This window comes from Vicugna pacos, chromosome 23 (assembly GCF_048564905.1).
Source record: "Vicugna pacos chromosome 23, VicPac4, whole genome shotgun sequence".
Classification (NCBI taxonomy): domain Eukaryota; kingdom Metazoa; phylum Chordata; class Mammalia; order Artiodactyla; family Camelidae; genus Vicugna; species Vicugna pacos.
The window spans coordinates 19109251-19123798 of NC_133009.1; the positions used below are offsets into that span (position 1 = coordinate 19109251).

Sequence of the window (14548 nt, forward strand, 5' to 3'; positions counted from 1 at the left end):
TTTTTTCTACTCCTGTGAAAAATGCCATTGAGATTTTGATAGGGATTACACTGAATCTATACATGGCTCTGAGTAGTACAGACATTTTAACAATATTAATTCTTCTGATCCATGAAAATAGGATATCTTTCCATTTATTTGTGTCATCTTAAATTCATTTCATCAAAGTCATAGTTTCTGGTGTAGATTTTTCACCTCCTTGGTTAAATTTATCCCTAAGTGTTTCACGTTTTTGATGCTGTTGTGAGATTTACTTATTTTTCAGATAGCTTATTTGTTAGTATATAGAAACACAACTGATTTCTGCATGTTGATTTTGTATCCTTCAACTTTACTGAATTTGTTGACTAGTTCTAATGGTTTTGGTGGCTTCTTTAGGATTTTCTAAAACTTAAGATCATATTATCTGCAAACAAAGACATTTTTACTTCATTTTCAATGAAGATGCCTTTTATTTCTTTTTTCTTTTTCTTACCTGGTTACTGTGGAATACTATACTATGTTGAATAGGAGTGGTCAGAGTGAGCACACTTGTTATGTTCCTGATCTTAGAGCAAAAGTTTTCAGCTTTCCCCACCGAGTATGATGTTAGCTGTGGGCTTGTCATATATGGTTTTTATTATGTTGAGGTAGGTTCCTTCTATACTCAATCCACTGAGAGTTTGTATTAAAAAAAGGATGTCTTTCATCAAATGCTTTCTCTGCATGTATTGAGGTGATCAAATGACTTTTGTCTATTCAATCACTGTGATGTATCATATTGATTGACTTGTATATGTTGAACCATCCTTGCATCCCAGGGATAAATCCCACTTAATCACCAAGTATGATCCGCTTAGTGTGCTACTGAATTTGGTCTGCTAGAATGTTGTTGAGAATTTTTGCATCTATATTCATCCGAGATATTGTCTTCTAGCTTTCTTTTCCTGTAGTGTTCCTATATGGTTTTGGTATCAAGGTAATGCTGACCTTATGAGTTCGGAAGTGTTCCCTCCCCTCAATTTTTGGAAAGAATTTGAGAAGTTTTGGTATTAATTCTTCTTTAAACATTTCGTAGAGTTCACCTGTTAAACCATCTAGTCCTGAATTTTGTCGGGTTCTTTCTTTTTTCTTTTTTTTTTTTTTTTTTTTTTTTTGAGGTGGGGAGATCTTTACTTACTGTTTAGGTCTTTTTTATTCATTATTGGTCTGTTCAGATTTTCTCATTTTTCATTATTCAGTCTTGGTAGATTGTATGTTTGTAGGAATCTATACGTTTCTTTTGGGTTATTCAACTTTTTGCCATGTAAATTGTTCACAGTTGTTTCCTAGGAGCCTTTGTATTTGTGTGGTGTCGGTTGTAATGTCTGCTCTTCTCATTTTTTATTTTATTTAGTTGAGTCTTCTTGTCTTTTTCCTTAGTTTAGCTAAAGATGTGTCAATTTTGTTTTTTTCAAAAAGCCATCTCTTAGTTTTATTTTTTCTGTTGTTTTTCTATTTTCTACTTGATTTGTTTCAGCTTTGATCATTATTATTTCTTTCCTTCTGCTCACTTTGGGTTTAGTTTGCTTTCCTTTTTCTAGTTCCTTTAGGTGTAAAATAAGTTGTTTATTTCAGATCTTTTTTAAATGTAGGCATTTACTGCTTCCCTTTTAGTCCTGCTTTTGATACATTGCATAAATTTTATGTTGTTTTTGTTTTCATTTGTCTTTAGATATTTTTAAAATTCCCTTTGATTTCCTCTTTGATCCAATTATTGTTCAAGAGTGTGCAATTTAATTTGCTTGTATTTGTGATTCTTCACATCATCTTACTATTATTAATTTCTAGTTTCACTCCACTGTGGCTGGAAAAGATACTCAGAATGATTTTAATTCTCTTAAATTTTTAAAACTTATTTTATGACTTAACATGTGATCTGTCCTGAAGAACACGCCCTTGAGAAGAACTGCATTCTTTTCGCTGTTGAGTGGGAAGTTCTGTATACACCTGTTAGGTCTGTATGGTCAGCTGTATTTTAAAAATTGCTTTTCTGTCTGGATGTTCTATCCATTATTGAAAGTGGGTAGTTAAGACTCCTACTTTGTCATATTGCTATGAGTTTCTACCTCCCAACCTGTCAATATTTATTTCATATATTTAGGTGCTCTGATGTTGGGTGCATTATATCTGTACTTGTTATATTATCCTGTCGAACTGATCCTTTTATCATTATATAGTGACCTTCTTTGCCTCTAGAGACAGTTTTTGACTTCAAGTCCATTTGGTGTAGTATAGGAATAGTCACTCCTGCTTTCTTTTGGTTATCATTTGCATGGAATAACTATTTCATCCATTCATCACACATACCCTACATGTGTCTTTAAATCTAAAATGAGTTGCTTGTAGACAGCATATTGCTGGATCTTTTTTTTTTTCTCTTAATTGATTTAGCTATTCTATGCCTTTTGATTGGGGGTTTAGTCCATTCATATTTAAGTACTTATTAATAGATAAGTTCTTAACATTGCCATTTTGTTCATTGTTTTTGTCTGACGTGCAGCTGTGTTATTCTTCTCTTCCTCTATTGCTATCCTCCTTTGTTTGATTTTTGTAGTGCTTTTTTTCTCTATCTTTTGTATAATATATCTGATAGAAACCTAAATACTAGATACTGTTTTTTCCTTTGTGATTACCTTGAGGCTTGCATAAAATATCTTATACTTACAACTGTCCTATTTTAACTTGATAGCAACTTAACTACAATCACAAACAAAAGTACACTTTTACTACCTGCCCCATTTGTGTTCCTGTTGTCAGAGTTTACTTTTTGTGTGTGTTAACAAATTTTTGTCTTTTAACTTTCATATTAGGGTTTAAAGTTATTAATGCACCACCATTACGGTGTTACATTGTTCTGTATTTGCCTATATAGTTACCTTTACCAGTGAGGTTTATGCTTGCATATGCTGGGTCCACATTGGTGAAGACTGTGAAGGCCCATGATGGTAGTGAAGGCTACTGAGGTCCCCTTTCTCTCCTTTTCCCTCCATGGGAAGTTGTGGTGAATGAGATTCCTCGTGGCCCTGAGCTGTGCTGGCCTAGGGGTTGGAGTAATGCAGATAAAATTCTTCTCACACTTTTCTATGCACCATCCTCAGTTTTTGTGCTCCACTTGGTTGTTGAAGCTTCTGAATTGTACTCTGGAGCTCTTCAGGACTATTTTATCCAAGGATAGTTATTAAATTGTGGTTTCTGTAGGAGGACCTCCTACTCTACCATCTTGCTGATGTCACTCCTCTTTATTTTTTTTCTTTAATAATAGCCATCTAAGTGGATATGATGTGGTACCTCATCATGGTTTTGATTTGAATTTCCCTAACAATTTGTGATGTTGGCCATCTTTTCATGTGCTTATTGGCTATTTGTATAAGCTTCTCTGGAGAAATGTCTATTCAAGTCCTTTGCCTATTTTAAAAATTGGGTTGTTTTTGTTGTTCAGTTTTAGAAGTTGTGGGTATATCTGGACATTAATCCCTTATCATATATATTCTTTGCAAATGTTTTATTCCATCCTGTGGATTGTCTTTTTTACTCTGTTGATAGTTGGGTTTGTTTTTTTTTTAACATACAGAAGTTTTTAATTTGGTGAAGACAAATTTGTCTATTTTTCCTTTTGTTGCTTGTGTCTTTGAAGTTATATCCATCAAATCATTGCCAAATCCAATGTTATGAAGCTTTTCTCTTGCTTTCTTCTAAGAGTTTTATAGTGTTAGCTCGTATGTGTGAGGAATGAAGTATTGATACCCTCAACAATTTGGATGGATGCTGAGTTTAAAAGCCAATTTTAAAGTGTCACATACTGTCTCATTCCATTTATATGACATTTTAGGGGTAATAAAATTCTAGTAATTGAAAACAAATAAGAAGTTACAGGTAGCAGTTACCAGAAGTTAGAGTTGGTGGGCAGTTGTGACTCTTAAGGAATAACATGAGGGAGTTGCTTCTTTGTGATGGACTATTCTGTGTGTGGTGATGATTACATGAATGTACATATGTGATAAAATTTCACAGAACTGTACACAAAAAAGGAGTGCCCGTTTAAAAAAATGGTGAAATCTGAATAAGGTTTGTACCTGAGTTACTAGTGTTGTATCAGTATCAACTTCCTAGCTTTGATAATGCACTAAGATTATATAAGCTATTGTCATTAGGGAAAACTGACTCATTCCTTGTGGGTGAAACTGTAGCAAAATAAAATAGTTAAAGTTCTATTGAAAGGACAATTCCTTTAACATTTGTCCATTGTACTAAGAATAAAACCCAAACTATTTTCCAAAGCCTGCAATGCTTAGCATGATGTGGCCCCTGCCTATCTTTTCTTTAATCTCGCTTTTACTTACTACACTCTAGCTGTTGTCTTTCTTTCAATGCCTCAAATATAATAACTCCTCTCCCACTTCAGAGCCCTTGTAAGTGTTAATTCTGTATGGAACACACCTTTCACAATCGTATTGTGAGAAGGTTCTACTCTCCTCTGGGTGGTGAGATTATTTTCTTCTTTCTTTATTCAAAAAAATATATAAATGCAGGTTTTGGAGGCAGAGCCTAAAGTCAGCAGTCCAGTTTTGGACATATTGGCTTGAAGTGCTTAGAAGACAACCAAAAGTTGAAGTTAAAAATCTAATTAGATACATGGATCCTAAACTAGATATAAAATTTGGGCTCTAGGCTATACAGCTTGAGGAGTTGTACAGAAATTGGATGATACTTGAAGCCATGTGACTGGATGAGACCACCTAGGAAGAGAATGTACTATGAGAAGAGTACTAGGATGAAGAGAGCCTAGGACCGAACTGGAGATCTCCAGTAGAGCAGGAAGGAATGGCAACATGAAAGTGGAGTATGAAAGAAACACTGCCTGTCAAAGGCGGAGATCAGTCTAGTGTTTCAAATGCTGCTGAAAAATCAAGTAAGATAAACAAAAAGACATTTATTAAATTTAGTAACACGTATAGCCATATATTGATGTTACAAGTAGAAGAATACTTTTTTAAAAAGTAATAAAAAGTTTGGTACTAGCATAGTGGAATTTGCTAATAATAGTAACAAAATTAATTGGCATAGTACTTTTTAGAAATCATTTTGCTTATCTTATCTCAAGGATTTTATAAATGTTAATTAATAACTTTTGATCTGTAATCATATTTCCAAGAATCTAACCAAAAGAAATAGTCCTAATGTAGAAAAGACTATATCTGATGATGTCCATGGCAATAATATTTACAAAAGTGAAAAAAATAAAGCTACCTAAATGTCCAATAGGGGAATGTTAAGTTAGTGATAATAATTCACAATGGAATATCATGCTATCATTTTAAATGATGTTTATATAAGACCTCAGGTTATATAACATGAATACATAACAGTAACCTATATTTGGTAAATCCTAAGAAAATATCCTAAATGTGTTTATTTTTGATGATTTCTTTGATGTAGTTTTTCTATATTTATAAAATTACCTTTAATAACCATGAATTACCCTTTTAAGGAAGAAATTTATGTTCTTAAGCTTGTTTACATAATTGTCTAATTGTTTTAACTTCTTCTTAGCCTGTCTTTTTTCTATCATTTTGTTGTATATGTTGCTTGTTGTATTTTATTTCCATCTTATTCTGTGTTACATTAAGAATGCTCCATTTATTCTTTTCTTTTGCAGTTATATGAAGGATAGTTGTATTAAAAGTTCTGAATAGTGAATAAGAGTTTAGAAAAAAATTAAAATACTATTATTTATATGAAGGATAGTTGTATTAAAAGTTCTGAATAGTGAATAAGAGTTTAGAAAAAATTAAAATACTATTATTTATCAACTATTTATCAGATAAATTTATTTTTCTCTATCAAAATCATTAAATATTTAATCTTCAGGGAGGCCTTTCCTGACCACCATTCCTATTCTCAAAACACAGGTTAAATCCTCCTTTTAGACAATCCCATAGTCTCAATGACTACACCCTTACTGATGCTCATTACAGCAGTCTCCAAGGTTTCCTTGTGGGTGGTGGACATGTTTCTAGGAAATTAAACAGGAGCATTATTGGAGGATTCTAGACTAGCCCTCATGATCTGATTTTTTAATTCCAGGGATTGCCCATAGTGAAACTATTGCCTCTATTCTAAAAACACCTTCTTAGGGATAATTCCAATCAATTCAGCTTCTTAAGTTTCATGAGAAAAAGAGGGAACATGTCAGATCTATCTTTATGTTAACAGAATTTTTCTGAAAGCCTCCAGATACCATTTGAAAAATGCCTTGAAAGGGTATATTGTTTTGAAGCCAGGCTTATATAGAAATAATTCTAACAGATTAGTTTTAGAAACTCCATTATGTATTTCATTGACATTAAAACAAAGGGCATTTATTTAAGAGCCTCCATAATCTCAGTTTATTCAGGATTCTGATAGTGCATAGTATTTTCAATGTGTTAGAAACTGTATTATGACTTATTTATAATTCATAAAGTTCTAACAGGGAAGATGTTCTATGGTAGAAAAAAACCCAAAGCTTAATTTTGAAAATGCGGTAAATTTGTAAATGTAAACAATGTTATAATTAAAATAATAAACTCCATATTATGATGTAATTTCAGAATAAGTTGGCTATGAAAAGAGTAAAAAGAGGATTTTTTTTCCCCACAGGATTCTGAAGCACTTAGCAAGCATTTAGGCGCTATGGGACAGAAGCCTACCATACATACAACTCAGAGGAGAAAACTTTATTTTCCACATGAACAAATGAAGAATGGGTATTTAATTTTTTAATTTCAAATATACAATTTATCTTTAAAATCAAGTAAAATAACTGTCAGACACATAAAAGAAATTTTAAAACCCTAGCGGAATTTCATGGAATATCTTATATGTAATTTCTAAGTAGCTTCTTTTAACACGTAAAGATTGTGATAATTGGAACTAATTACCAACTCAGAAAATGCCAGTCACACTCCTGGATTATATTTTGACAATTCATGTTAACAGCTAAACCTCAATGCAAGAGCCTCATTCAAGACAGTGGTAAATCCTGGCAGTATCTCAGAATGTTTCCTGCTGGTTCTTAAAGTGAGCCACAGTGGTATGACTGTTGTCACAATCACTACTACCATCAGTGCACACAAGAACATACATGTGCACTCACACGCACACATACGCGCGCGCGCACACACACACACACATTCCACCTGAGAAGTAGATCTGTTATTGTTAAAGTTAGCAGGTGATCATGGGGTTTCGACAGCCTTTTTTAATCAATTGAGTACTTAGGCACAGGGCAAGGTGCTTATAACTAAAAGATAAAATTCCTGCAGTCAGTGACTCATAGTTTAATAGAGAAGACAAGTAAACAAATAAATATTATGATAGAAGTGAGCCCAGGGTGAAGTGGAATACATAGAAGGTGCACTAAGGCTCAGAGAGGACTTTCCCAAAGAGCATTTCCAACAGGGGCAACATACAGGAGGGCCTTCAAACAGAGACCTGAGAAAGCAGATGTATTCTAGGAAAGGCAAAGAAGTTCAATTCCTGGGTAAAGTAGAGGGTGCCATTCAGAGAGAGAAAATACTAATGTGGAGCTAAAATTCCTGCAGATTTTATACAATTGTGGTGTTGGGAAGGAGGAGAAACAGCTGCTATAAAACCAAACCAAAGTCCTTGTCTCATTTAGCAGGCAGGTGGAAAGGTTATTGGTACCATTTATTTCTTACCTATTTTTAACAGCTTTATTGAGATGTAATTCATATACCACACAATTCACCGTTTTAAAGTGTGAAATTCAGTGGTTTTTAGAATACTCACAGAGTTGTGCTACTGTTGCCACTAATTCTAAAATACCATTATCAGCCCCAAAAGAGACCCACTCCCCACCCCACAGCCCTTCGCACTACTAATCTATTTTCTGTCTCTAGGGATTTGTTTATTCTGAATATTTCAAGAGAATCATACAGATATGGTCTTTTGTGACTAACAGAAATAACTGTTAGCATAATATTTTCAAGGTTCATCCATGTTGTAACTTGCATTAGTGCCACTGACTCTTGAACAACAAGGGTTTAAACTGCACAGGTCCACTTACTCATGGAAATTTTTTCAGTAAATACGTGCTATGGTGCTACGTAATCCACAGCTGGTTGAACCTACGGATGTGGCACTCAGAATACAAAGGGCCAACTCTAGGGTTATACACACATTTTCCACAGTGTCGGCAGAGGAAGGGAAAGGGGCAGCACTGCCCCTAACTCCTGTGTTGTTCAAAGGCCAAGTATATTTCATTCCTTTTTATTGCCAAATAATATTCCATTATATGGACATACCAACATTTTACTTAATCTTTTAAAAAATTTATTTATTTACTTTTTATTCTTTTTGGGGGGGAGGTAATTATGTTTTTATTTATTTATTTTAATGGAAGTACTGGGATTGAACCCAAGACCTTGTGCATGCTAGGCATGCACTCTACCACTGAGCTGTACCCTCCCCACTACTTATTCACTCTTTAGTTGATGAACATTTGGTTGTTTCTACTTTGGGGCTACTATGAATAATGTTGCTATGAACATTTATGTATAAGTTTTTGTATGGACATAATTGTTTCATTTTTCTTGGATATATAACTAAGTGAAATTGCCGGGTCATATGGTATCTAATTTCATTTCTTTGTCGTCAGAGAAAATACTTTATATGATTTCAATCCTTTTAAAAACATTGAAGTTTATTTCATGGCCTAATATATGGTCTGTCTGGAGACCTTTCTGTGTATACTTGTGAAGAAGCTATAGTTTACTGTTGTTGGGTGGAGTGTCTGATAATTTAAATGCTGTCTAGATGTTCAGGTATTAAGGAAATATTGTTAAATGTTATATGATGATTTTGATGTCACTAGGTTTTTAGAAAGTTTTATCTTTTAAAGATACATAAAATTGAAATGGTAATAAAAATTAAAATTAATCTTCTTCAAGGCATCAAGCCCAGATAATTTTGTGAATAAATTCTCTGAAGCCTATTGACATAAAATAAAAATCTCTATATTATTTAAACTATTCCATATGTTTAAGAATATAGAAGTCTTTTCAATTCATTACATAAGGCTAGCATAGTTCAAATACCAAATATTGGGCAGATAGAGCCCAACAATAAATAGATTTCTCTTTTAAAATCAGTACCACTTTTTTAACATTATTTATTAAACTTCTAGAATGTGGTTACATATGCAAAGATGTTTCAACATTAGGAAATTAATAGTAATAGTGTAGAGAATATTACTATTAGGATAGTAATATTAGAATATTCTATTAGAATAATATTCTATTAGAATAGTAATAGATTAAAGGAGAAAATGACATAATTGTCATAATAGGTATGAAAAGAGGTTTTGATAAAATATAATATATGCATTCTCAACCTTACGAATAATTAATAAATTGGAATTAGGAGAAAATTTCTTTCACTTAAAACAAATGTACATTTTAGAGACTTACAGTGAAAACAACAAATTAATTGGTGAAACATGAATCATTCTTATTAATGTCATAAAAAATAAAAGCATGCCCATTTTTTACTTGTTTTTTCACATTTTCTTATAATCCCAACCAATGTGATAGAAGCAAAGGAGAAAGGGCAATAAGAAGAAAAATATCAAAGAGTGAGCAGGAGGAGGAAGAGAAGGAAGAGAATTTCTGGAAAAGAGAGGAAGAAGTGAAGAAGGAGAAAATGGAGAAGGAGAAAGAAGTCTGGGTTTGGGGAGGGCACAGGGAAATATTGGGAGTGGAAATTGGTAAAACAGGTAAATTGAACAATATAAATTGGTTTAAAATATTCTGAAGGGAGATTGCTGCAGAATGTTCATTTTAAATATATATAACCTATGGCTTAACATTCCCACTTCTAAGAATTCTTTCTATAGAAATAGTAGTATGAGTATGAGAAGTATTTGTGTGTGTGTGTGTGTGTGTTCATTTAAGAATACTTCGTCATGAATTCCACCAAATAATTTAAAGAAGACTTACTGCCAATGCTTTTCAAACTCTTCCAAAAAATAGAAGAGGGAATTCTTCCAATTCTACCCTGATACCAAAATCAGATAAAGTCACTAAAAGAAAAGAAAATTTCAGGCCAATACCTGATGAATATAGATGTAAAAATTCTCAACAAAATATTAGCAAACCAAATTTAACAATACAATAAAAGTATCATATACCATGATCAAGTGGGATTTATTTCAGGGATACAAGGATAGTTCAACACACACAAATTAATCATGTGATATATCATATTAACAAAATGAAGGATAAAAATCATGATTATCTCATTAGATAACAGTAAAATCATTTGGCAAAATTCATCATCAATTCATGATTTAAAAAACTCTCAACAAACTGAGTACAGAAGGAACATACATCAACATAATAAAGGCCACGTAATAGTAAACATCATACTCAATGGTGAAAAGTTGGAAACTTTTCCTCTAAGATCAGGAACAAGACAAGGATGCCCTCTCTCACCACTTATATTCAACACAGTACTGGAAGTCCTAGCCAGAGCACTTAGGTAAAAAAAAGTAAAGTAAAAGGCATCCATTTTGGAAAGGAAGAGTAAAACTGTCTCTATTTGTAGATAACATGATCTTATACATAGAATGCCCTAAAGACTCCTCCAAAAACTATAAGAACTTATAAAAATATTCAGTAAGATTGTAGGATACAAAATCAATATACAAAACTCAGTTGCATTTCTATACACTAACAATGAACTATCAGAAAGAGAAACTAAGAAAATAGTCCCATTTACAATTGCATTAAAAGAATAAAATGCATACAATTAAATTTAACCAAAGAGGTAAAAGATCTGTACACTGAAAATCATGAGAAATTGATGAAAAAAACTGAAGAAGACACAAATAAATAGAAAGATATTGCATGTTCATATAATAAATCAATATTGTTAAAATGTCCATACTATCAAAAGTAATCTACAAATTCAGTGCAATTCCTATCAAAATTCAAGGCAGTTTTCACAGAAATAGAACAATTCTAAAATTTGTATGAAACCACAAAAGACCTAAAGTAACCAAAGCAATCTTGAGAAGAACAAAGCTGGAAGCATCATATTATCTGATATTACACTATATTACAAAGATGTAGTAATTAAAACAGTGTAGTACTGGCATAAAAAAGACACATAAATTAATGGTACTGAATAGAGAGCCCATAGATAAACACAAATATATATGGTTGATTAATTGATGACAAAGGAGTCAAAATACACAATGGAGAAAGGATAGTTTCTACAATAAATGGTATTGGGAAACTGAATAGCCACATGCAGAAGAATAAAATTGGACACCTATTCTGTATCATACACAAAAACTAACTTAAAATGAGATTGAAGACTTAAACATGTGACCTGAACCCATAACTCCCTAGAAGAAAACATAGATGGTAAGCTCCTTGACATCAGTGTTGGCATTGATAGTTTGGATTTGACATGAAAAGCCAAGTCAGCGAATAAAAAGGCAACCTATGGAATTGGAGAAATTAGTTTCAAATCATATATCTGCAGTTAATAACCAAAATATATAAAGAACTCATGCAACTTAACAGCAACAACAAAATCCAGTTTAAAATAGAGGAACTAAATGGACATTTTCCCAAAGAAGACATACTACTGCCAACAAGTATCTGAACAGGTGCTTGACATCACTAATCACAAAGGAAATGCAAATCAAAACCATGGTGAAATATCACTTCATACCAGTTAAAATCATCATCAGAAAGACAAGAGATAGCAAATGTTGGCAAGGATATGGAGAAAAGAGAACTCTTGTGCACTGTTGGTGGGAATGTAAATTGATGTAGCTACTATGGAAAACAAAGTGGAAGTTCCGCCAAAAAAATTAAAAATAGAACTACCGTAAAATCTAGCAACTCCACTTCTGGGTATTTACCCAAAGAAAATAAAAACACCAAATTGAAAAAATATATGCACGCCTGGGTTCATTGCAGCATTATTTACAATAACCAAGATACGGAAGGAACCTAAATGATCATCAATAGGTGAACTGACAGAAAAGATGCGATACACAGACACATACACAATGGAACATTACTCGGCCATAAAAAAGAACGAAATCTTGCTGTTTGTAACAACATGGATGGACTTAGCCTTAATGCTAAGTGAAATAAGTCAGACATAGACAAATACTGTATGATCTCACTTATACGTGCAATCTAAAAACAAAATAAACAAAACAAAATAGAAATAGACATAGTTACAGAGAGCAAACTGATGGTTGCCAGGGGGAGTGAGGTGTGGGGAGTTTGGCAAAATAAGTGAAGTGGATTAAGAGGTACAATCCTGTAGTTATAAAATAAGTAAGACACAGGGATGTTCTACACAGTATAAGGAATATAGTCATTAATACTGTAATCACTGTGTGTGGTGACAGATGGTTACTGAATTTATCATGATGATCATTTTCTTACTTATTTGTCAAATCACCATGTTGTACACCTAAAACTAACATAACATTTTATGTCAACTATATTTTAATAAAATAAAATAAGTTATATATCAAGCTAATAAAAAATAAATTCAACTTTATGATAACTAGATACAGAATGAGTATAGATTTAACTTAGTTTTTTTGGCAACATGTATGTCAATTGGTTTTCACAGTTGATCTAACAAATGCTTGTTGTACATCTACTGATTAAGCTACTGTTAGAAACTATGGGTATAGTCAAGGCCCCTACCTTCTATATTCAATTTTTTATTTGGAATTCAAGAAATTAAATCATTCAAATGCAAATTCTAATATGGGAAATGGATAAGTAAATACCTAAAATATAATATGGTATATCAAGAACTATGAGAGAAATACACCAGGTGATACTACAGAGAGAAGCACATTTAGATAGCATCTTAGAGGTGGTACTGAGTTGAGATAAAAGGGTTTGCATGAACCAGTAATGTGAAAAAAAATGTGGAAAGACTAATCTAGGTTTTTAAAAAGAGACGTAGATTCGAGATGTAGCAGATACATAAACAGTTATAGACCTAAACATTTGAAAACTAAAATAGAAAAAATTCTAAAAAAATACGATTTTTCAAAAGTGACTCAAAAGGAAATCTAGAAGTTGAGCAACATTTTAACTACAAAGAAACTTAATCAGTATTTAACAAGCTTTAAGGAAGGGAAGAGAGGACTAGCACAGATAATTCCAACAATAAATAAGTAGCAAAATGAAGTTAGCAAGGTAGCATACCCCAAATCAGGCAAGGTCTGTATGAGAAAGAAAAATTATAGGCTAATCTCATTCATGAACCTTGATGCAAAATTCTAAATAAAATATTAGCAAAACAAATCCAACAACAATATATGAAAAGAGATATGACATATAATCAAGTTGGTTTATACTGGAAGTGCAAGGTTAATATAATACTATAAATGTTTTAATTAACTTACACTAATAGATTAAAAGAAAACTACATGATAATCTCAATAAGGACAGAATAAAGCTTTAAGTAAAAAAATTGTTCTTTACCTCATATATATTAAAATAATTTTAGATTAATAATAATAATAATAATAAAATAATCTCAGAAGACAAACCTGTGAAAGGCTAAACTGCAAAACTTAAAAAATAGATGGGATGATATCTTTATTGCCTCAGGATAGGAAACAATTTCTATAATCAATCAAAAGTAACTCAGATTAGAAAAGCAAAGATTTGATAAACAACTCATTAACAGGTACAGGACATGATGTTCAACTTTACTAGTAATCAGATAAAAATATTAATAGCCCAAAGAGATCCATTTTACATACACCAGATTGATATGATATGTTAACATTTTAGAAGTTTGTTGGTGAAAATCTGCCTCAGTCCATTCAGGCTGCTATAACAAAACAGCATTAACTGGGTGGCTTATAAACAACAGAAGTTTATTTCTTACAGTTCTGGAGGCTGGAATTCTGAGATCAGGATGCCAGTATGTTTGGTTGAGGGCCCTCTTCTGAGTGGCAGAATTCTCACTGTATTTTTACATGGTGGAACAGGCTAGAAGCTCTCTTGGGCCTCTTTCACAGAGGCATTAATCCCATTTATGAGGGCTCTACCCTCACGACTCAAGTACCTCCCTGAGGCTCCACTTGCTAATACCATCACACTGGGCATTAGGACTTCAATATATGAATTCTGGGCAAAGACAAGCATTCACACCATAGCAATGTGCAAAACTGGAAACACTTACATACATTGTTAGTAGAAGTATAAATTGGCACAATTTGAAAGGTATTTTTACATTATTAGCCAAAGCTGAAGATGCATATATCCAGTGGTTCAGGAATTCAATACCAGTATATACCTTAGAGAAATCCATACACAAATATATCACACACAAAAAAGAAAATTACATGCCAATATCACTTATGAACATAAACACAAAAATCTTGAACAAAATACTAGCAGACCAACTCTAACAATACTTTAAAAGGATCATACATCATGATCAAGTGGGATTTATCCTAGGGATA

The 14548-nt window shown here is 32.6% G+C and overlaps 1 protein-coding gene and 1 long non-coding RNA gene across 9 annotated transcripts in view; one reads left to right on the plus strand and one right to left on the minus strand.

The window, feature by feature from the left end:
* CATSPERE (catsper channel auxiliary subunit epsilon) overlaps positions 1–14548 on the plus strand; it is a 96367-nt gene that overhangs the window by 29600 nt on the left and 52219 nt on the right. For all 3 annotated transcript variants that reach the window (XM_072948612.1, XM_015234795.3, XM_072948613.1), the window contains one exon: positions 6661–6767. In XM_072948612.1, coding sequence (XP_072804713.1) covers positions 6661–6767 — 107 coding nt within the window. The remainder of the gene's footprint in view (positions 1–6660; positions 6768–14548) is intronic.
* The window catches only part of LOC116285238 (uncharacterized), a 105073-nt gene that overhangs the window by 28226 nt on the left and 62299 nt on the right, over positions 1–14548 (minus strand). The gene's annotated exons all lie outside the window — the stretch shown is intronic.